This window comes from Protobothrops mucrosquamatus, unplaced genomic scaffold (genome assembly GCF_001527695.2).
Source record: "Protobothrops mucrosquamatus isolate PMUCROS unplaced genomic scaffold, P.Mucros_1.0 scaffold_290, whole genome shotgun sequence".
NCBI classification, from domain to species: Eukaryota; Metazoa; Chordata; class Lepidosauria; order Squamata; family Viperidae; genus Protobothrops; species Protobothrops mucrosquamatus.
The window spans coordinates 501,773-521,530 of NW_015386366.1; the positions used below are offsets into that span (position 1 = coordinate 501,773).

Here is a 19,758-nt window from a genome sequence, read left to right on the forward strand (position 1 = left end):
AGGTAAATACTGGCAAACTTGGGGTTGCAAAATACAAAAACAAATGTAGAGGAGAAAATCTGGTAACTCAAAACAGCCCAGTAAGTACTAAGAATATGCGATGTATACTGACTGTTGCAGGGCAGAAACATAACATGAGGAATTAAGGGAGGAATTAAGTATTTTTTATGAAAGGACTTCTGAAATTCTAAAAAAAATAAATGTTAATAATAAAATAATTCCAATTAAAGATGATCCATAGTATAGTAGTTTATTTTTTGTTCACTTTTGTAAAACAAATTCTGGAAAAATACTGTTTTACACACTAAATATTCTCAAAAGTTTCTGGAAAGTGTGGCACACATACTAATATCTTCAGATGGAGCAAAGAACCTGCAGCTATCATTATTATATTTTATATCCCCTATGAATTCAACAGAGAAAGAAAGATATCTTTATTCGCTATTTCAGTACTTAGGTCCTTTTATTTATTCTTTCCGTTAAACCCAATTGGAATTGGGAGTTAACTGTGGCAATTTCAGGCTGATAAACTTTGTCAGCTGCTATGGGCAACTGTCAATGCTCTAAGGAGGCTTAGGCTCCTATGGGTCCTTGGCTAACAATATGACATGCCCTGTTCTAGCTGAGGTGTAAGCAGGGTATATTATAAGTAAACCTAGACATCTTTGTTCACCATAATGGGATCTGTAATTTCCTAGAGACAAGAAAATGGTCTTCGAAATTAAAAAAAAATCACAGCCTTAAGTTCATGTTTGTATGTTTGCATGTATTGTACAGACAGAGCCAACAAAGATATGCAGTTAGAACTCAGCACTAAAAAAGACACATTGCAGTGTCCCAAAATATTAGTGTATAAAGTCTTATTAGTCTTCTAAAAGGCATTAAAAGTAATACAATTAAATGAAGATTGTTTGTTGCAAGCCAGCATGTTTTATTAAAATATTAATATGCATGTCTGCTCAAAATTATATGAATTTCTAGTAGAAATCAATGTAAATTATTTAAATTAAGGTTTTTTCCTTAGTAATGTAAATTAACTGCTATAAATCTGTCTAACCTGATATCCTTTATTGTTGTATAAGTAGTTTAACAACCATAATTAACCAGATGTTGAGCTAAGTGGTCACTAAGTGAAACTGTGACTGTACTTATTCTTACTTTTGCCTTGCTTTACAAACCAAGTTGTAAATGCAAGAACTGGTTGCGAAGTTACTTTTTCATCATTGTTGAGCTGTGAACAGTTAGTAAATGAATCAGTTGCTAAACAAGGACTACCTATAGCTTAGTTTTTATTATAAATATTTAACCACCCACTAGTACCTTATTCCCAGACCTCTTGAATAAGGGAGTCAAGCTATAGTCAAAATACAGCATATAAAATAAAAGCCTAAATATGCACATTAATCTTATTCTGATAATTCAATTATAAAAATAAGTGTCATAACAATATATATTATTTCCCAGCCTGATAACACATTTGAGATAATATTCCAGCCTGGAATATAGATTTATGACCTAAACAAACATCATTGTGACATCTCTCACGGACTATATTACAGTGATAAAGCAAGATATCAAAATGGAACTCATAGTTTCTCTTTCATCACAGCAAAATTAAGGACCACAAAGCATTTTTTAAAAGAAATTTATATGATAAAATCAAACTCATGGAGAAAATAGCAATCTTCTATTTTCTTTGTTTGAATATAAAAATACTTTGAGATTCTAAAACAAATCTAATAGCAACATATTTATTAATTACTTTCAGTATTTAAAGAGGATCCTATGAAATAAAGAAAAATCATTTTGAAATCTCAAAAATGGAAAGGCACAAAATATCAATGTTTAAATCACAACAATGCTGCTGCATTTCACTTTAAACCTCTTTATTCAAAATCTGATGCCTCTGACATTGCAATTATGTCAAACATGTTTAATGTTTAATAGAATATCTGGCTATTGCAGAATTGTGACCATAATTTGTTGCAAGAATGACTCATATGCAATGAATACCGGTATTACTGATCTAAAATTGGGGAAATTTTGTGGGGCAAGATGCTTTTCATTAATTAGATTTTAATGGGAAAATGATTGCTAGGCTCTCCCTCCCTCCATCCACCCCAGAAAATAATGACAATGCCAATGGCTTTTAACATTGACTACAAGGTAATCCCATCAGATAAATTAGAACCATAGAAACGATTTTTTCCTGTGACTTTACTTAGGAAGATGAAGCATTAAAAAATCTGCCTGATTATTATTAATAGTAATAATGATTTATATGTTGCCTAATTTCCAGCAACTTTTTTTCATGGTAGGTGAAATACTTTAGCTAGAAATTCATCACTGCCCCATTTCCATTGTTTAAAAAAACAAGAAAAATTGAATTGGGATTTTTATTCTATTTCCAAATACGGCATATTTCTGTAGTGTTTTGATTCACGTGTATTTAAGAGTACACATCTCAAAGCATTTGATAACCTACCGGGGGGAAAAAAAACACTTAGGAAATTCTATCGGTATTTTTTTTTAAAAAATGAACATATACAAAGCTTTATTTTCTTGTTATTTTCAAATTATAGGTCGTGTTTTAATAAACTCCAGCCCATACATGTCCCCCTTCAGGGGAGAGATGGGAAGGAACGGTGATAAGTCTCAGTAAATGGGACCGGCGACGATGTGGATTCTCAGTTATTCCCGCGACACGGTGGGGAGGGAAAAACTTCTGACGCTTCCCACGTCAGTTAGGTACCCGATAAATAATTTAGCAATAAAGCTCAGCCGGCCAGCGCTTCTTCAAACGCCGCGCCCCGCCATGAGGCTCAGGGGTCAACGCAGCGGTAGGCGAGCAAGGCAACCATCGCGCCCTCGCTCGGCACCCGCGCTGCCCCCTCAGACGCGAAACGGCTTCTCGCATTCTCCGGTTGCCTTGGATACCAGGCGGAGGCCTTCTCGCCTACCGCCTTCGGCCGTTTGCCGCCATTCCGAGGAGCGCGTGCCGCCGAGAATCGGTTGCGGTGGGGGGGGTGGCATTTCGCCCCCTTTCTCTTCCCTCTCCGGTCGGAGCAGCCCGACATGCGCCGAGCGAAGCCCCCGTGGGGCGCCTCGATGCTGCGGTGCGCGCTTAGCTGCCGCCGCCAGTACTGGAGGACCGTAGGACAGCCGGAGGGGATCGTGTCGGAGCAGGACATGGATCATCATTTCGTGCATCGAAGCACCATTCCTACCATGCATTTCCAGCCCAGCTTGCCCAGGTTCCTCTGCCGTTCACCAAGTTTCATGGAAAGGGGAAGGGGGGAGGAGTAAGCAGACTTAAGAGTACATCGAAAACATCCTCCCCCTCCCCCATTCTTGCAGTTTGTTTGTTTGTTTGTTTGTTTGTTTGTTTAGATTTGTATACCGCCCTATCTCCCTTACGGGACTCAGGGCGGTGAACAGGCGATAATAAAAATCACAATAAATATCTATTCTAAAATCAAATCAAATAAATAAAGGCCTGCTCTAAAATACCCCATATAAAAACCTATACTAAAACCTAATTAAGACTACGCCAGGCTGGCCGCACGAAATAGATGGGTTTTCAGGGCTCGGCGAAAAAGGTGCAGGTCCGCAGTGTAGCTCCACTCGATTGTAGGGGAAAGCACTCGGATGCCACATTTCTCATCCACTCTTTGTGAATGTAACCCAAACAGTACTATTTAAGCCGTTGGGCCTCTTTGATAAAATAGCATCCCCGTTGCCATCGGAGGCAGAGCAGCTGAGCTGGAGGGGGTTGATAGAGGCCTGGGATAGCTTCTTTTTCTAATGGAGCTCTCCTGTGAAGATTCCCCATACAAAGCCCAATCTCTTTCTGCCCTATCATAGTGTCGAAGCAAAAATGTTTGCGTTCAGGTGCCCTCATCCAACAGTTCGTAAATCCAGACAAAAATATTCTTCAAGGAACTTCCCCCAGAGAGTCCAATGAGGCAAGCATTTGTTGGGAAGAGGAATTACCCAGTACTACTTAATCTGCTGTTTTTTGGAGGAGAAATGGGATGAGAAAAATGATCTGAGAATGCCAGGTGCTGATATGTTGCCTGAGGTGTGTACCTATCTATGCAAATAGGTTATCTGAGCTAGTAGACATTGTAGTGACCAAGCAAGAAAGCCCTATTTCACCAATCCATTTCAATGCAGCCTGCTACATACTGTACGCCTGGTGAAATACAGACGGCTGGAAAATGCCGTGGTTTGCTTTGCTTGTCACCATTGCACTGATAGGGATGGAAGCAATGAATATGCGTTTACCCACAAAGAGTACAGGATTTAGGAAAAGGCTTCTGAAAATGGTTTTAGGTTTGAGATTGCATGCATGTAATCCATGACTGTATGCTGAGTTGGAAAAATTACAAATACAAGAAAAGGAGGCTCAGATTTAACCCAAAAGTGTTGTCCATAAAGGACTCGGAAGAATGCAGCCATTCATTATATGATGACACAGGCAGAATTTCTTTTGTTCATCTCTAAACAAGAAACTACTCAGCAGACACTGGGAAAGTGGAAAGTGACAGTAGATTTTATTTACTATTTAACATTTAAAATAAGTTTTTTATATATAAAGTGACCTTTTTTAAAATGTTAATTTTTTAAAAAAAGGAGAAAAATGACTATAATTAATAATAAAATGCAAAAGCAAGTTAAAAATTAGTAATAAAAAAGTTGATACCTGATTAGCCTAATAATATCAAGCAAAATTTAAACATTAAAAAGCCAGAATACTTTGGTAAAATATTTAATCTGCTATTATGTATTTTATGGAATTAAATATTTTAAACATTTTAAATTTTTCATATTTTTCATATTTTCTATGAAGAACTTCCTATTTTCTCCTAAAAGTAGAATAGTTAAATTCCACTCTATAAAACTGGAATAGTCTGAATGGGTTCAAAAATTATCTGAAAGGGATCAAAATAATAAGCAAAAATTAGGAAAGCCTGATTGTTCTGCTTAGGTTTCTAATTATAAAAAGGTGAATTAATATAGACAATTCTTCAAATCATTAAAAGTTGCTTCTAAAATAATTTTTATAAATGTTTGAAACAAATAAAGTAGTTTTGGAAGACAGTCACTTAAGAACAAATCTATGAAGTATGAAAATACTTAGATTTAATAAAAGAAACTATATGTAGATCAGGGTTGAACTATGAAGTCCTTGTGCTCTCTGAGCCTGGCTGTTTGCTTGCAGACATTTCATTACCCAAATAGGCAATCTCATCAGTGTGATTAAATATGGAATTTGCTTCCTGTTATAGAGTAGTTTTGCCTTATGCAGGTATGCTTTTTTCCTTAGTAGTTCCTTGATTAGGGTATTGTTTTATGCTTTTCATCTATCACTGTTCTTTTGTGATTTTACCCTTTCTTGGTTAGGTCATTGAAGGTTCTCTTGATCTGATTGTCCAGTTTCTGTAATGGATCGTTTTTATAGGGATATAGATTTCTTTGTCCTCCAGTAATTCTTTGGCTATCTGTATGTATTGTGTTCTGTCTATGATAACCGTGGTTCATCCTTTGCTGTGTAAGAACATTATTCAGATGAGCATAAATGCATTGCAGCAACCTAGAAAAAAGGAAACAGACCACATCTACAATGGATACCTATGGAACTTTAACAAAAAGTGCCTGACTACTCAACCCACTACAGCACAACCAGCACAAGCCATGAAAAGGACAATACTACCACACATCAAAAAGATCTCAGAAAAAACCAACAAACTATTATAACTACACAGCATAACCACAACACTCTGAAATATCTTAAGCAAACCAAAAGACCCAATTGCCCAAGAAAAACAGGAGTCATCTACATTATACAATGTATGAACAGCCATTGTGTGAGATGAATGGGCGATTAGCAGAGTGCATCCATGAATGACAGAAGACACAATGAAAACTCTTTAATCTCACAATACATGGAGAGATTCAACCACAGTTTCAACTGAGAAACTGTTAGACCAAGACAAATTCAAAAATGCTAGTGAATTCCTGGAAGCTTGGTATTCTGACAATCAGCTATCAGTAGACCCATAGAGATAAACCATAGTTACGCAATATTCAAAAGAGAAAATTAAAAAAGCTAAGAAGGAAATAAAAAGACCAGAACACAAGTCTCCAGCAGTCCAAATTCAGATAAGCAGGGATTAACATCAGACAAACATCAAGTAGAAAAAAAATATCCTAGTCAAGGAACTACCAAAGGGGAGAAAAAAAACCACACTCCCATCAGGGAGTAAACCTCCTGCTTACTTTCACCAATAATGTTACCTAGCTGGGTAAAGAAATATCTACAATCAAACAACTAACCTCAGTGTAGTAAGGATTCTATATTTAAAAATAAACCTAGATATTATTTTTATAATTAAGATTTATTAAGTTAGATTTTATGAAATAACAATTCTTTACTACGGTATTTCAAAGATCTATTACAACACAAGTTAAGTAAGTTTATTACAGTCAGAGACTAGAACAAATTAAAAACACTCAAGGAACATCTGGCAAAAAATTCTACAATAAAATAATAAATAAGAGATAAAATCTATATTAAAATCACAATTTGGCATCCAATCTGTCAGTTACTCATGAGCAAAATGCAGCATGGCCTAGCTATACTATAATATCAGACTGTGAGGCTCATGGTCACTGAATACTAAAATGCAAAAGAATAATAATGCAAAAGGGTTTGCTGCGTTAGTTGTGTAAAATAGCTATGGTGGATTAATCACATGTTTCTGACGAATCCCAGTGCTGCTGCGCAGAATCTGGCCACCTGCACTGTAATCACAGTTTGTTTGTCCTTAAGCAGCTACTGGAGATGAGCAGTGTCTGAATGGCCAGGATACCTTTTGATTATTGGGAGGATATTACAACAAATATAATACAAATAAGTCTAACTTAATTGTAAGACTCTTGTTATTAAATACTGCTTCAGTTTTGGAATAATTAGTAGGCAGGAAAAACAGCTACTCATCCATATGGTTGTACTGAATGGATTACTTTGCTACATCTATCTGTATCTCTGTCTATCCTAGTTAGTGAAAACATCCAGCAAGGTGACTAGAGGCTGGGTTAAGGTAATCATCTGTGAGCAAGGGATTGTTGCCATTCTCCTTGATGGAACTAATATTATGCCCCTCAAAAAAAACTGTAAATAAATGACAATTAAGTTCATAAATGAAATGAGACGACTGATATGAAAAAGTAGTTTATAATTTGTTAATATCTATTTTCAGGTTGCCTATTCCTAAACTGGAGGACACTATCAATAGATATTTAGCTGCTCAGAAGCCACTATTGAATGATCAACAATACAGGTATAAGAAAAGACATTATATAATTGTATAATAAAAGAACAGATATAGCAATTATATTTTTAAAAATATAAATAGATCAAAATATACAAAATACTTGTTTCTCTGTAAATGATTGTATTTGGTACCTTAAATAGTCAACTCTTTGTTTTCTTAATGTATTTTCTCTTGCTGGTTTCACCTAGAGGATAAATTATAGGGCAATGCTGAATTATTGTTTTGCGCACACACACACCCCAAAAAATTCCAGATACAGCCTTCAACATCTTCTGATTTACTGAGCAAAGTTATTGTCTGGAACTCTAGAGAGCTATTGATGAAATCAGTGGACTAAACAGCATATTTATACATAGCACTAGGTCAAAATTCTATAGAACTCTGGCTTATCATTTATACTCAATAAGAACGTATTGTTGCATCTTTCCCACTTGTTCCAACTTAGTTTGTTTCACTAGCAGGAGAGAGAATATAATTATAAACTAACTATCTCCTCAACAATCCTAGAAACTAACTATAGATACTGTTTCTATAGTCTGGTTTCTAAGTAGAATGGAAGACCAGAAATTCTATTTTACAGCTTTTCTTTCTGCTTAGTTCTGGTTACTTTAGCTTCTTGGACTAACGTGGGGAGCCAAACAAAGTGATCAGGTAACGCTCTGCACATGAACATAAGCCAAAATTCTTTGGACTATTGTTACATTGTTACATATAAAATACAGGCAGTATTAGGTAATTTTTCCATTGTGCCATTTTTTTATTTTTCAGTGAAATCTTTGGCATGGGTATATGTATATTAATCCACAGCAGTATCGTATAGCCTAAAGTGTGTAAATGTGTTTTTCCCCCTTCTATTTGATTGTGTCTAACTCTTGGAAACTGCCTGGACCAATTCCTGCAGTTTTCTTAGCAAGGTTTTTTTCAGTAGTGGTTTGCCATTGTCACTTTCTTAGGCCCAAGGTTAAGCAGATGACTTTGTGCCTAAGGCAGGACTACAACTCACAGTCTCCCAATTTCTAGCCTGATGCCTTTAAACAGCTATCCCCATCATTTTTTGGCATCAGGGACCGGTTTTGTGGAAGACAATTTTTCCAAAATCTTCTGAGATTAGCTAGAAACACTGAAATCTTACAATACTGGACAATTTCACGGACTTTAATATGTTTGTTCCCACATGATTGTGCATAGCATCTGGAAAAGTTCCTGACCACTAACATATATGAAAAAAAATATTTTATTATAATTAAATAATAAATTATAAATGTAGTTATAATTATACAATTATAATTTAAATGCCTATTTAAGCGCAGTAATAACCTTGCAATACCATAATCCATTTGTAATTTCTAGACATACTGTAAAAATTGCTACAGAGTTTGGAAAAGGAGAGGGGAAGATCATACATCGTGATCTTCTTGAACATGATCGGATTAATAATCATACAAGTTATATATCAGGTTTGTTTTTAATATTCTTGATTATTCTTGAGTCAGACTTACATTATTTAAGCTTTTTATTTGCTATCTATTTGTATTGAGCAAATATAATTTGTCTTTGATGACCTGGCTTTATAAGCATAGTATCTGTTTTGAAACTGTAGGTTTTTTTATCCTAAGCTTAAAAAATAGGTTATGCAATGGCATGTTCACTTATGATGAAGGCAATAGGATGGTAAACTGTTTCATTGGAGTTCCATGGCCCATACTAATTTGATTGTCTCCTAGAATAATTTAAAGGTCGTCTGCAAGCAAGTAATTTGGATCTTTATCAGGCTCCTTAATGATTTATGTAGCCTCCAAGATCATGAGAAAAGGATCACAGGAAAAGAATGGACTATTTTTTAAAATCATTATCCTACCAAGTACTAAGGAGGCTGACCCTACAGACTATCTTTGAAAAAATATTATCTTGAATGGAATATAATCACTGCTGAATTGGAGATTCACTGAAATCATACATGTTTTCATGTATGAACTCATGAAATTTAAGAACTTATTCAAACAGAAATATGAAATAACGTGTTATGATCAAAATATGCCTCTGTTAAATGTGTTATATGAGGTAGGCTATTTCTGAAGTTCTGCTCATAAGCTATGATGTTCATCTTATTTTCTATATCTCATTTACAAACTAAGAAGAAATGTATGAAACTCTATAGAAATGAAAAACAGGTGAAAATCCATAATTTTTACAAAAAAATTTTACAAAAGCAAATTAAAATATTATCTTATAAGAATTTGTAGGATAATAGTTGGGTGCAATATTGTTTAGAAATCTCATTTAATTACTTTGAAAAATTTGCAAAAATAAGTCAAATACAAAGAAATGAAATGAATAAAAATTAAAATGATTTAAACATAACAATTTTAATTATTATTATTATTTTTACTTAAAGTATTTCAGCAGGTAGTAGTATTTAACTAGCTTTCTCTGGGCTCAGAAGCTAAATAGGACTGAGGTGGTTAATATTTGGATGAGACTAGCAGAGAGTACAATTGCCTTATCTTTATGAAATAATTTGTCCCATTCAACTGGGTGTTAGGGAAAGAAGTCGTGTTTAGGATTTGTTTTTATTTTTGTATTATTTTTTAATTACGTAGAATAAATTAAGTTCAGTTAAGTTGCATTATTGTATGTTTGATTTGCACAATAAAATCCTATACAATAATGTACATTGTGATCGACAATGCATTGCCTTGATATTCCATGGAATATCTGATCATAAATCAGCATTTGTATGAAATGGTATATTTGAGATTATTTGTTTGTTTGTGTGTGTGTGTATGTGTGTGTGTATTTCTGTCTTGATTCCTGTGATTGCCTGGATTAGTCCCCGCAGTTATCTTGACAAGATTTCAGAAAAGGTTTACTATTGCCTTCTTCCTAGGACCGAGAGAGAAATGGTTGGCCCAAGATCATCAGCAGGAGTAAAGTGGCAAAAGTCAGCTGGGTGCAGCAAAGCCTATGAAGTGCAGGGTGGCAGGGGAAACTGGGGCTTTGCACAATGGTGCTGGTGAGGCTTGAAGCAATATTTCTCAGGGGCAGGGCAGTGCTGAAACTGAAGTAGCAGCCCGGAGGCAGTGACCGCTGGCTGAGCCCACTGAAGGTCATGGGCATCTACTTCAGCCCTGGTGCTGTCATTGTCAAGTGGCACTATGCAGGGCAGCCAAAAGGGCATAGATTGGGGGCAGACAGGTGGCTGGAGGGAGTTGCAGAGCCTTTGCAGTCATAAGCACTGGGGCAGTTTCATAGAGATACAATAATGCTTATATATTCCAGTCAAATTAATTGCCTTTCAACTACTGTATATCCAGATTAATTGTATTTTATTAATGCCATCTTGTAAGTAAAGTAGAAAAGTTGCTTCTCATTAGTCATATTGATACACCAATAGCAATAATGCCATCTAGTAATAACACAGACCTTAAGAATAGCTTCACATTTGTTATCAATTTGAAGAGCTTTTGATCTGAACTCAGAATCATTCTGGGAAGATTGTGGTACAGATAGATGTTTGGGTAGAACTAACTAGAGTAACAAATTATGTCAACTTGAATGCCAGATTATTAAGGAAACATACAAATGTGAAGACGTGCCATTTTTATTTGATTGATTAAAAAGTAACAATATGATATGGCATTAGTTTGAAATTAATCCATTTTTTCACAAGATGTTTAAATACAATTAAAGAAAAATAATATATCAATTTAATTGAAGGTATTTCTAGTGTGGATAGTTCTTCCAGAATTATGCCAGAGAAATCAAGGTCATGCTAGACTCTTAATTGTTTATAAGAAATAAATGAATTGATTTAATCCTGTGAAAAGAATGGAAATAGAATGCTGTATTGGTGCTATGATTAACAAGCTATGTTCTGTATATTCAGGAAATGCTGGAGGATCATATGCCATACATCAATTACACGGTACAAAAAGCCAAACTGAAGAGCTCAGTAAAAAATCTAAACATTATGCATTCACTAGATTCCTTAGCTTCTTTATCTCTAACTTCACAGATTATAACTAAGAGCATACTCAGACACATATATTAAAAATATTTGTCTTTTTAAAATTGTATATTAAGAAAGGCTGTATGTTTTACAGAAAGTTACAAAAATAAATGCAGCTTTTCTGGTATTTTAAAAAAATGAAGAATGAAGCAGATTTGAAGGGACCTGTTTGATTTTCTGTAATACATCTATTCAAACTGCAGTTTTCCAAGTTTATGTATCAAACGTTTAACTGTATTTTGTTAACTGAATTGTTTTTATTTTTGTAGGACCCTGGTATGACATGTATCTTTCTTCGAGGGATCCAGTTGTTTTCAACTACAACCCTTTCATTTCTTTAAATCCTGATCCCAAACCTGGATACAATAATCAAGTAGTTAGAGCAACCAATCTTGTTGTTTCAGCGTTAAAATTTCTTAACTCCTTGAAGAATGACTATTTACGGCCAGATATATATTATGTAAACCGCAAATGGGGTCAAAGTAAAATGTTCAAATACTTCATCCGCGCTCTTCCACCTACTCTATCCTGGTATGGAGCATATTTAGTGAATGCTTATCCTTTAGACATGTCACAGTATAAATCTCTCTTCAATAGTACCAGGATACCTAATTTAAGTAAGGATACATTATTTACAAGTGAATTTGCAAGACATTTGTTGGTGATGAGAAATGGTCATCTTTATGTTTTTGAAGTACTGGATCCTTTTGGCAACATTCTACATCCATCTGAAATTCAAGCTCATTTAGCACAAATAATATTTGATGCTGATCGCTTGCCTAGATTTGAACTTTCATGTCTCACAACTGAAGAAAGAAATACTTGGGCAAATGTAAGGCAGCAACTTATCCAAAATGGTAATGAAGGATGCTTGAAGAAAATTGACAGTTCGGTCTTCTGCCTTTGTTTAGATAATGCTTCCCCGCAAGATGAAATTGAAATAACTCATTGTTTTCTTCATGGATATGGTTTTAATCGCTGGTTTGACAAATCCTTTAGTCTGATTGTCACTAGTGATGGAAATGCAGGAATAAATTTTGAACACTCTTGGGGAGATGGTGTTGCGATTCTGCGTTTCATTAATGAAGTCTATAGAGACAGTACAGAGCATCCAGCTCTTCTGCCAGGATCCAGTCCAGCTTTATTTGTTACAGCTTGTGACAAGCTTGAATTTAATTTGAATCATTCAATAACATCTGCAATAAATGCTGCATGTAAGAAATTTGATGAAACATTGAAAAAGTTTCTCGTAAAATCATTTAGGTATGAAAAATATGGGAAAGATTATATAGTGAATAAAAACTTGAGTCCAGATGCTATTTTTCAACTTGCTTGTCAAATGGCTGTCTATCATCAATATGGAAAGTTTCTTCCTTCTTATGAAGCATGTAGTACTGCAGCTTTTAAACATGGTCGCACTGAAACAATTCGACCAACATCTGTGTACACTAAAAGGTGTACAGATGCATTTATTGCTGAACGAGGAAAGCATAGCATTCAAGATATGAGAAATATGATTGAAGAATGTTCAAAGTACCACAAACGCTTGCAATTGGATGCTACATTAGGTTAGGTCTTTTCAATATTTTGTTATTTGTTTTAGCTAAGTCTTGTGATAAAGTCTAGTAATGATACTTATTTGGACTGTCAAATAACTATTTATGTGTCTTTTAACTTTATAGAATATGAAAAGAATGAGGTTTCCATTGTGGGATGTACTTTATGGAAAGGATAGTTAGAAATTTTCACATAGTTTAACTACCATAGTTCCTAGTTCTACCTTTGTTATAGTTATAGCTATGGTATGAAGTTACAGAGAAATATAGAATGTAGCAACATTTTTTTAAACTTTAATTCTTTCATTTATATCTGTCTTCTAAGTAACTCAAGTCATTATGCTTCCTAGTTGAATGGGGATTTGAATCCTACTCTCCCCATCTCTAATCCAATACCACTGCTATACTATATAGGTTTTTTTTAATTATTGGAAGAAAAATGCTAGTTTTGCAAACTGTTAAAGGATACATGTTTTTGTTTCCTTCTGGACACTATGAAAATGGATTGCTAGATATTGCCTTATTCAATAGTTTTTTTCAACTTCTACAATGCTGGGATTTCCTGGTGATCCCGATCCAAGCACTAATTAAATCTGATTGTCAAGATTTTTTCCATATCAGTCAAGAAACTGCCATAGCCTTCATCAAGAATTGAGCTTGACTTGAGGACTATTTTGCTTTTTAATTATATTAACCAATATTTACTAAAGGTAGTTTTTGTTTAGCAACTCTTCACAGTTACAACAGTGATGAAGAAATAACTTTATGAGCAGTTCTTGCATTTACAACCTTCAAAGGTCTAAAAAGTAAAAGCCAAAATAAAATAATAAGTACAGTTAGCAACTGCTTCACTTAACATCCAAGTGTTTATTAAACTGGGACTACCAATAGCATCTATTTAAATGAGAGAATATCATCTGTCCAAACGGAAGATAGTTAGGGCACAAAATATTTTAAAAGGAGATGTATGATTATTTTTTATTAAATAAAATATATTTGTATTAGAGGAAGACTTTAGGGGGGAAAAACAGCAATAACCAAACATTGGATTACAGTTCTATATGGGAATCATACAATAGAAGGAAGGAAGTCACTTATAAGCACCATATAAGCTGAATAATATCCAGATCATCCCATATGTTCCAGAATTATATATTTATATACGTTCTTTATCTTCCAAAAATTATGTGGAATTTTGGCTTGGGATTATTATAATTACAAAGAAAAAAATGCTCTTTAATTTAGTAACTATTGTATCAATAGAGCCGCTGTCCTGTGAAATATCTTTCTTCCTGGAATCAGGCAGGCCTTCACCATTTTAGCCTTCTGGGAGGAGCTAGCTTTTCGTCCAGTAATAGGATAGGGGTAAAGTTGAAGCCCAAACATTGTGAAGATTGAAGATGATGGATCAGGCATAGGTATATAATAATACTTGTTCTTCATTATTGTGGTCTCTGTGCAAAAGGCATAGGTATTCTGTGTTTGCACTGAAACTCTATCTGGAACCTTCTTTAACTGAGATTTTAGCAGGAAGTGAATCCATACAGTTCATGCTCCTAGGCTGAAGGTAACAAACATTGGTCCACCAATGCTTCTCTGGTGCCCCAAAGCACTCCTAATTGGATAAACATAACCAGAACTAAGAATTTTGCCTTCTCCCACTCCCTTTTGGAATTTGGGGAAGTAAGGAGCAAATAGAAAGAACCTCATTTCTTAAATGGAGTAATAAGCTGCACTGATACAAGCAATTTCTTTTCAGAGAGAATCAAATCAAATGTTACTATTACTCTGCTTTTTCCATTCTGTCTATCAGTAAGTCAAGCCAACTGCTAGTTTCTAAGCCAACAAAAACTACATTTGCTAAGGGATAAAACAGCCTGATCCTTTTTGCCAGTTCCATTTGCCATTGTAGATCATTCCAAGGGTATAGAACCTTGCTAGGATTGAAGTAGCCTTTTTGGATAAACTGATGTGATCGTCTGAACAAATCACCCAGTACAGACTTGACAATCTTTGCCCTAACACACTGCCACCTATTCAAGATAACTACCAGCTGCATTCAGAGAACCTAATCTCCAGAATCCCATCTGTCTTATTTTGTGGTACCAGCTGAATTAGATTTATTTAATAGAATCTCCATTGGTTATTATTTTGGTATATTGCCTATGCCCAAAGCCCTTAGTCTTCAAGTAGCACAGCCAGCTTTTCCTGCTGACACTCTAAAATGTTTGTTCATCTGAAGCTTATATACATAGGACAACACCAGTCCTTTCAGACTTTTTCTATTTAGCTAAGGATTTGCAGCAAATCCAGCTTCCAAAGAAATAAAGAAATTTGGATTCCAAATGATCAAGCATGCTAAGTTTTTCTCTTGGAGAAAATAGTTTCTTTTCTGTCTGATTTAGCATACCACAAAAAGGAGTTTTGTATCATTTTACTCCCAAGGGCTCTGCAGCATTCCAAACAACAAATGAGTATTGACTGCATCTCTACATTCCTGATAGAGGTCATTCAATTTGAACCTATGCTTGGCTATCACAGAGTTTTCATAGGTTCAAAACTGACTAGAAGGCCTACTCTGCCAGGACACAGACAGTTAGCAGATTACAAAGGATTTAAAAAAATTGCTAGTGGATAGGTATACATCCAATTAACTCTTCATCTGCTTCCCAGTTTCACCCTTGGTACTCTGGTGCTGGGTCACACAGACCTTGGTGGCACATTGTGAGAGTAATATAGAAGCATGGTGTATCTTTTAACATAGTGATTGTATCAGATGATCCTTTCTTTCATTTCAGGCTCCCTCACTATCTAAAGCCTTACAGAGTATTACATTGGATATTTCAGTATTGACTAGAGTGATTATAATTATCCAACAGCAGGGAACACATAAATATGTCTGTCATACTCTTCTGCCAGTCCAACCATCTGATTGTTCTCTTGTAGGAAAAACCTCTAGTTCCAATCAAGCCTATTCTACCATTCCATCTAAGACTAATTTTTATTACTGAGTAGCAAAGCCAAAAGGAGAGGAACAATTAATACTACATCTTAATGGTCACCAGATAAATTCAAGCTTTGAAATTTAGCCAAATGAGATTGTAAAACAACTTTCTCCTTTCCTATCTAAGGGATTTATTTGCATTGTAGATCATGATTATAATAAAGATGTTTGCTTTCAATTAGCCTTTCACTCATCCCACTAGAAGTATCTATTTTACACTGTGGAGCACTTGTCTCCAGTTTCAGGTGCTCTCCAGCAAATGCAGACTGGTGGCACATCTCCACCTCCTGGACATTCACATTTACATTGATCACTGGCTTATAGCTTCATTATCTCATCTATTGTTAAACAAAAAACAAGTCCAATGTACTCAGTGAAAATAGACTGGGACTCATGGCTTAAACAGCAAAGCTCTTCTGATCCCTTCTTTAGTTTGACTGTATATTGGCATCTAGTTGGACTTTCAGGTAGTATGCACTTTCTAGACTCATCACTAAGCCTTTTTTCTTTTACCTTTCACCCAGATTTGGCTCCTGCTATTCAGTGCTTGCTCAGATTCATGGTGTCAACCATATTGGTTGTATAACACCCTAGACTTGGAGGCAAATACTGAAAAGGTTGTACTTCATTCTGTTCTATGGTCATAAACACGCTCTCCCCCCAAATGTTAGCCAGTTGCCTCTATCCTACTCCAGTGCACAAAGTTCAGTTGATAGGGAAACATCTGCAATACAATTATTTATAATTGTTCTGAATATTCAGTGATTGCTGTTGTAGTCAAGAGAAAAATGTTTTTCTAGAAATCAGATGAAATCCTACTCTTACTGAATTCTAAAGATCATCACAGTTATCTTTTGATGTACTTCACCAAAATGCTTTCAGAATCTAGCAACAAAAAGACACTCCAGCTTTTGTTTCTTTCTCTATTGAATTTATTTCAGGGTTCAACTCCTACAGCTGCACATTCTCTTAATTTTGAATATGGGAAGGTGCATGATCCCTGTATTTGTTACCTTCATTTGGGAGTCTTCTATGAGCAAGACTTGTTAAAAGAATGTGATAGAATTGCTTCTAAAACAAAATATGACTTTTTAAACACTACTTCCATGTCAGAAACAGCCTAATGTTTCATCTTATGTCTCCCTGGCAGTCAGTGGCACAATGGAATCTTTCTATCATGCATTCCTAATTCACAAAGAAGCCATTTAGCCACTGGCCACTAAAAATCTATCTCTCTTTAAATTAGGTTTCTTTGTAATGGTTATGTCAGCTTACCCATGAGTTGTATGTTCTTAGAGAGACTCACTCCATTTCTGTAATTACATCTTGGTAAGATGATACTGCAAATGGATTGGATTTTCTTTTCCAAAAGTGAGTTGGAATTACCTTTTAAATAAGCTAGTAATGCACTCTTATTGCACTCTTTTCTCCATCCCAAGAACACTCTTTTTTCATTGGATGTGCAGTGATCCATGACATTTTGTTTAGGCAACATCAAGGAGTTCTGTTCTTCTCTGCCTTTAAAATTTTCTTTACAATATTATGCAATCCGGTATAAATCCCTCATTGCTTTATATTGTTGGTTGGCTTATCTCACACCATCTGCTGCTTCTCTATGATGTGAGAAATGCCAACATCAATTTATAGAGTTCTTTCTCATGGGATTTGGTTGGACCTCTATAAAGAAACTATTTGGTCCAACCAGCTGACATTCGTAAGATGCTACCAAGTAGACTTTTGGCAAGAGTAAATGCCAATTGTGACAGAGCAGAATTATCCTCTGTGCTTTCATAACTGTAATACTTGACCCACAGCCTTCAAGATTCTCTTACTTATTATCCATACATGTGCTGCCCAGAGACCATAATGAAGAATAGATTACTTAACTGTAACTATAGTTCTTTGTCTTGTCATCCATGCATTTACTCAGCCACAATTTTCCTTGCTACAGGTGCCTGCCTTGGTAGGTATTCCTGATTTCTGAACTGAAATGACAGTCTCTTGAGAACTGAGGGGAATGCAGGAGTTTCTTCTAGGAGCATGCACAGTAGGGAAACACTTTCTGCCAGAAATCCCACCTACAGAAGATTTCTGGTTGAGCTTGGTGCAGGCACAGAACCCTTGTATTTGTTGGACAGATGATCACTCAAACAACCATAGTTACAGGTAAGCAGCTAAATTTCAAGTTGCCATTTGTTTGTAGAGTTGGTTTTTGAATGTTTGGTGAAAAACAGATAAAAAGATATTTTAATAAGCATCCTGTATTCCTTCTGACAAAATTAGGGCTGGTGTTTGTGTGTATGTCTCTCTGTGTGTGTCTCTGCATGTCACTGCCAATTAGCATCCCATGAAAAATTCTGAAGTTATCAGATTATTTTTATTGTCATTTATAAATGTCATTTGGTATGTTAAATAATATGGAAGTAATGTTTAACAGGAAAGATGAAAAAGTAAATAGAGAACAGAATGAGGAAAAAGTTTGGGAGAAAGAAAATAGATAAAATAATAACATAAAATACTAAAAGCAGAAAGCAGATACACCGTACTGATAATATAGTACTTAACTGCAATTTATTGTATAAGCCACAAATATTTGGATTTATATACCCACATATTAAATCATAGCCCAAGTTATATAAAGCTCAATGGCTAGATACATGTCACAACTTAAGCAAAAGCATACAAATTAGTTCATGTCTTAGTGCACTGTAAAACTATTCAGTCTCTTTTTGGAGAGTTATAATATTTATAATTTAATATGATAAAGTAGGAGGAGTTGTTTCCTTGCACAGCTATTGGAAATCAGAAATCATATAAAGGACCAAACCTAATCAGATCCCACAGTCAACCAAATACGAAGCACTCTGAATTCCATGACTTCAGTGCAAGAAATGTTGATTATGTTGATTTGTTGGTATTAATGAGTCTTTACAGTGAATATATATATGGTTAGATGCTGCTTGCTTTCATCATGTAATGTGTTCATAGTATAATGATCCTACTCACTTTTTATATTCAATGAATCTGCCTTTTTTTTTAATCCAGGTCAAGGATTTGATCGCCACTTATTTGCTTTGAAGTACCTTGTCCAGCGCAGAGGTGGAACTATTCCTGATATTTATCAAGATCCAGCCTATAAAAACATAAACCACATTAACATTTCAACTAGTACACTAAGCACTCCAGCAGTTAATCATGGTGGATTTGGACCAGTAGTGCCAGATGGTTTTGGGATTGGATATAATGTGTTTGAGACCTGGGTAGGATGTGTCATTACTAGCTATTTGGAACAGGAATTAGATGACCATCTGAAATGTCTTCAGTGCACACTAGATGATATATTTGAAGTCTTAGAAGAAAGACAACTTAAATAGTATTAAAATATTTTGAATTGACTACATAACGATTCAAAAACAGCTGATATTTAAATAATGCATATATTACTATGAAATGTAATAGTAGATTAAGTAGCAAAACAAAGCTGTTCAAAGTGTTCAAAATGAACACTTTAAATCTTAAAGCAGTTTTAATTACATAATAATACTTAAATCTTTGTTCTCAATTATATTCTGTAACTTCTCTTTTTTAAAAAAATAAAAATATACCAATATTTTCAATTAATTTTATTGATTTTCTGGAGCTTTATGTGCCTAATAAATCAACATTTGCTGAAGAGTATAAAATATTGGAATTCCAAAATCCGGCAAAAGTAAACCACTATGTAAATTATTTATTAGATGTCTTTTTATTTGACAAAGCCAATGCACAATGGATTTAAAAAAACAAAATGTTGAGGTGGTATTTCATAACATAGAAAGCTGTGCAAATATGTTTTGTCATGTGAAAAGG

General features: G+C 34.9%; 1 protein-coding gene across 1 annotated transcript; it reads left to right on the plus strand.

The window, feature by feature from the left end:
* Nucleotides 1-3,075: 3,075 nt before the first annotated feature.
* Nucleotides 3,076-19,283, plus strand: LOC107302781 (carnitine O-palmitoyltransferase 2, mitochondrial-like). The gene is made up of 5 exons (XM_015831933.2): nt 3,076-3,254; nt 7,266-7,346; nt 8,691-8,797; nt 11,619-12,917; nt 18,955-19,283. Exons 1-5 carry the CDS (start codon nt 3,076-3,078, stop codon nt 19,281-19,283), a joined length of 1,995 nt encoding a protein of 664 aa, XP_015687419.2.
* Nucleotides 19,284-19,758: the final 475 nt, after the last annotated feature.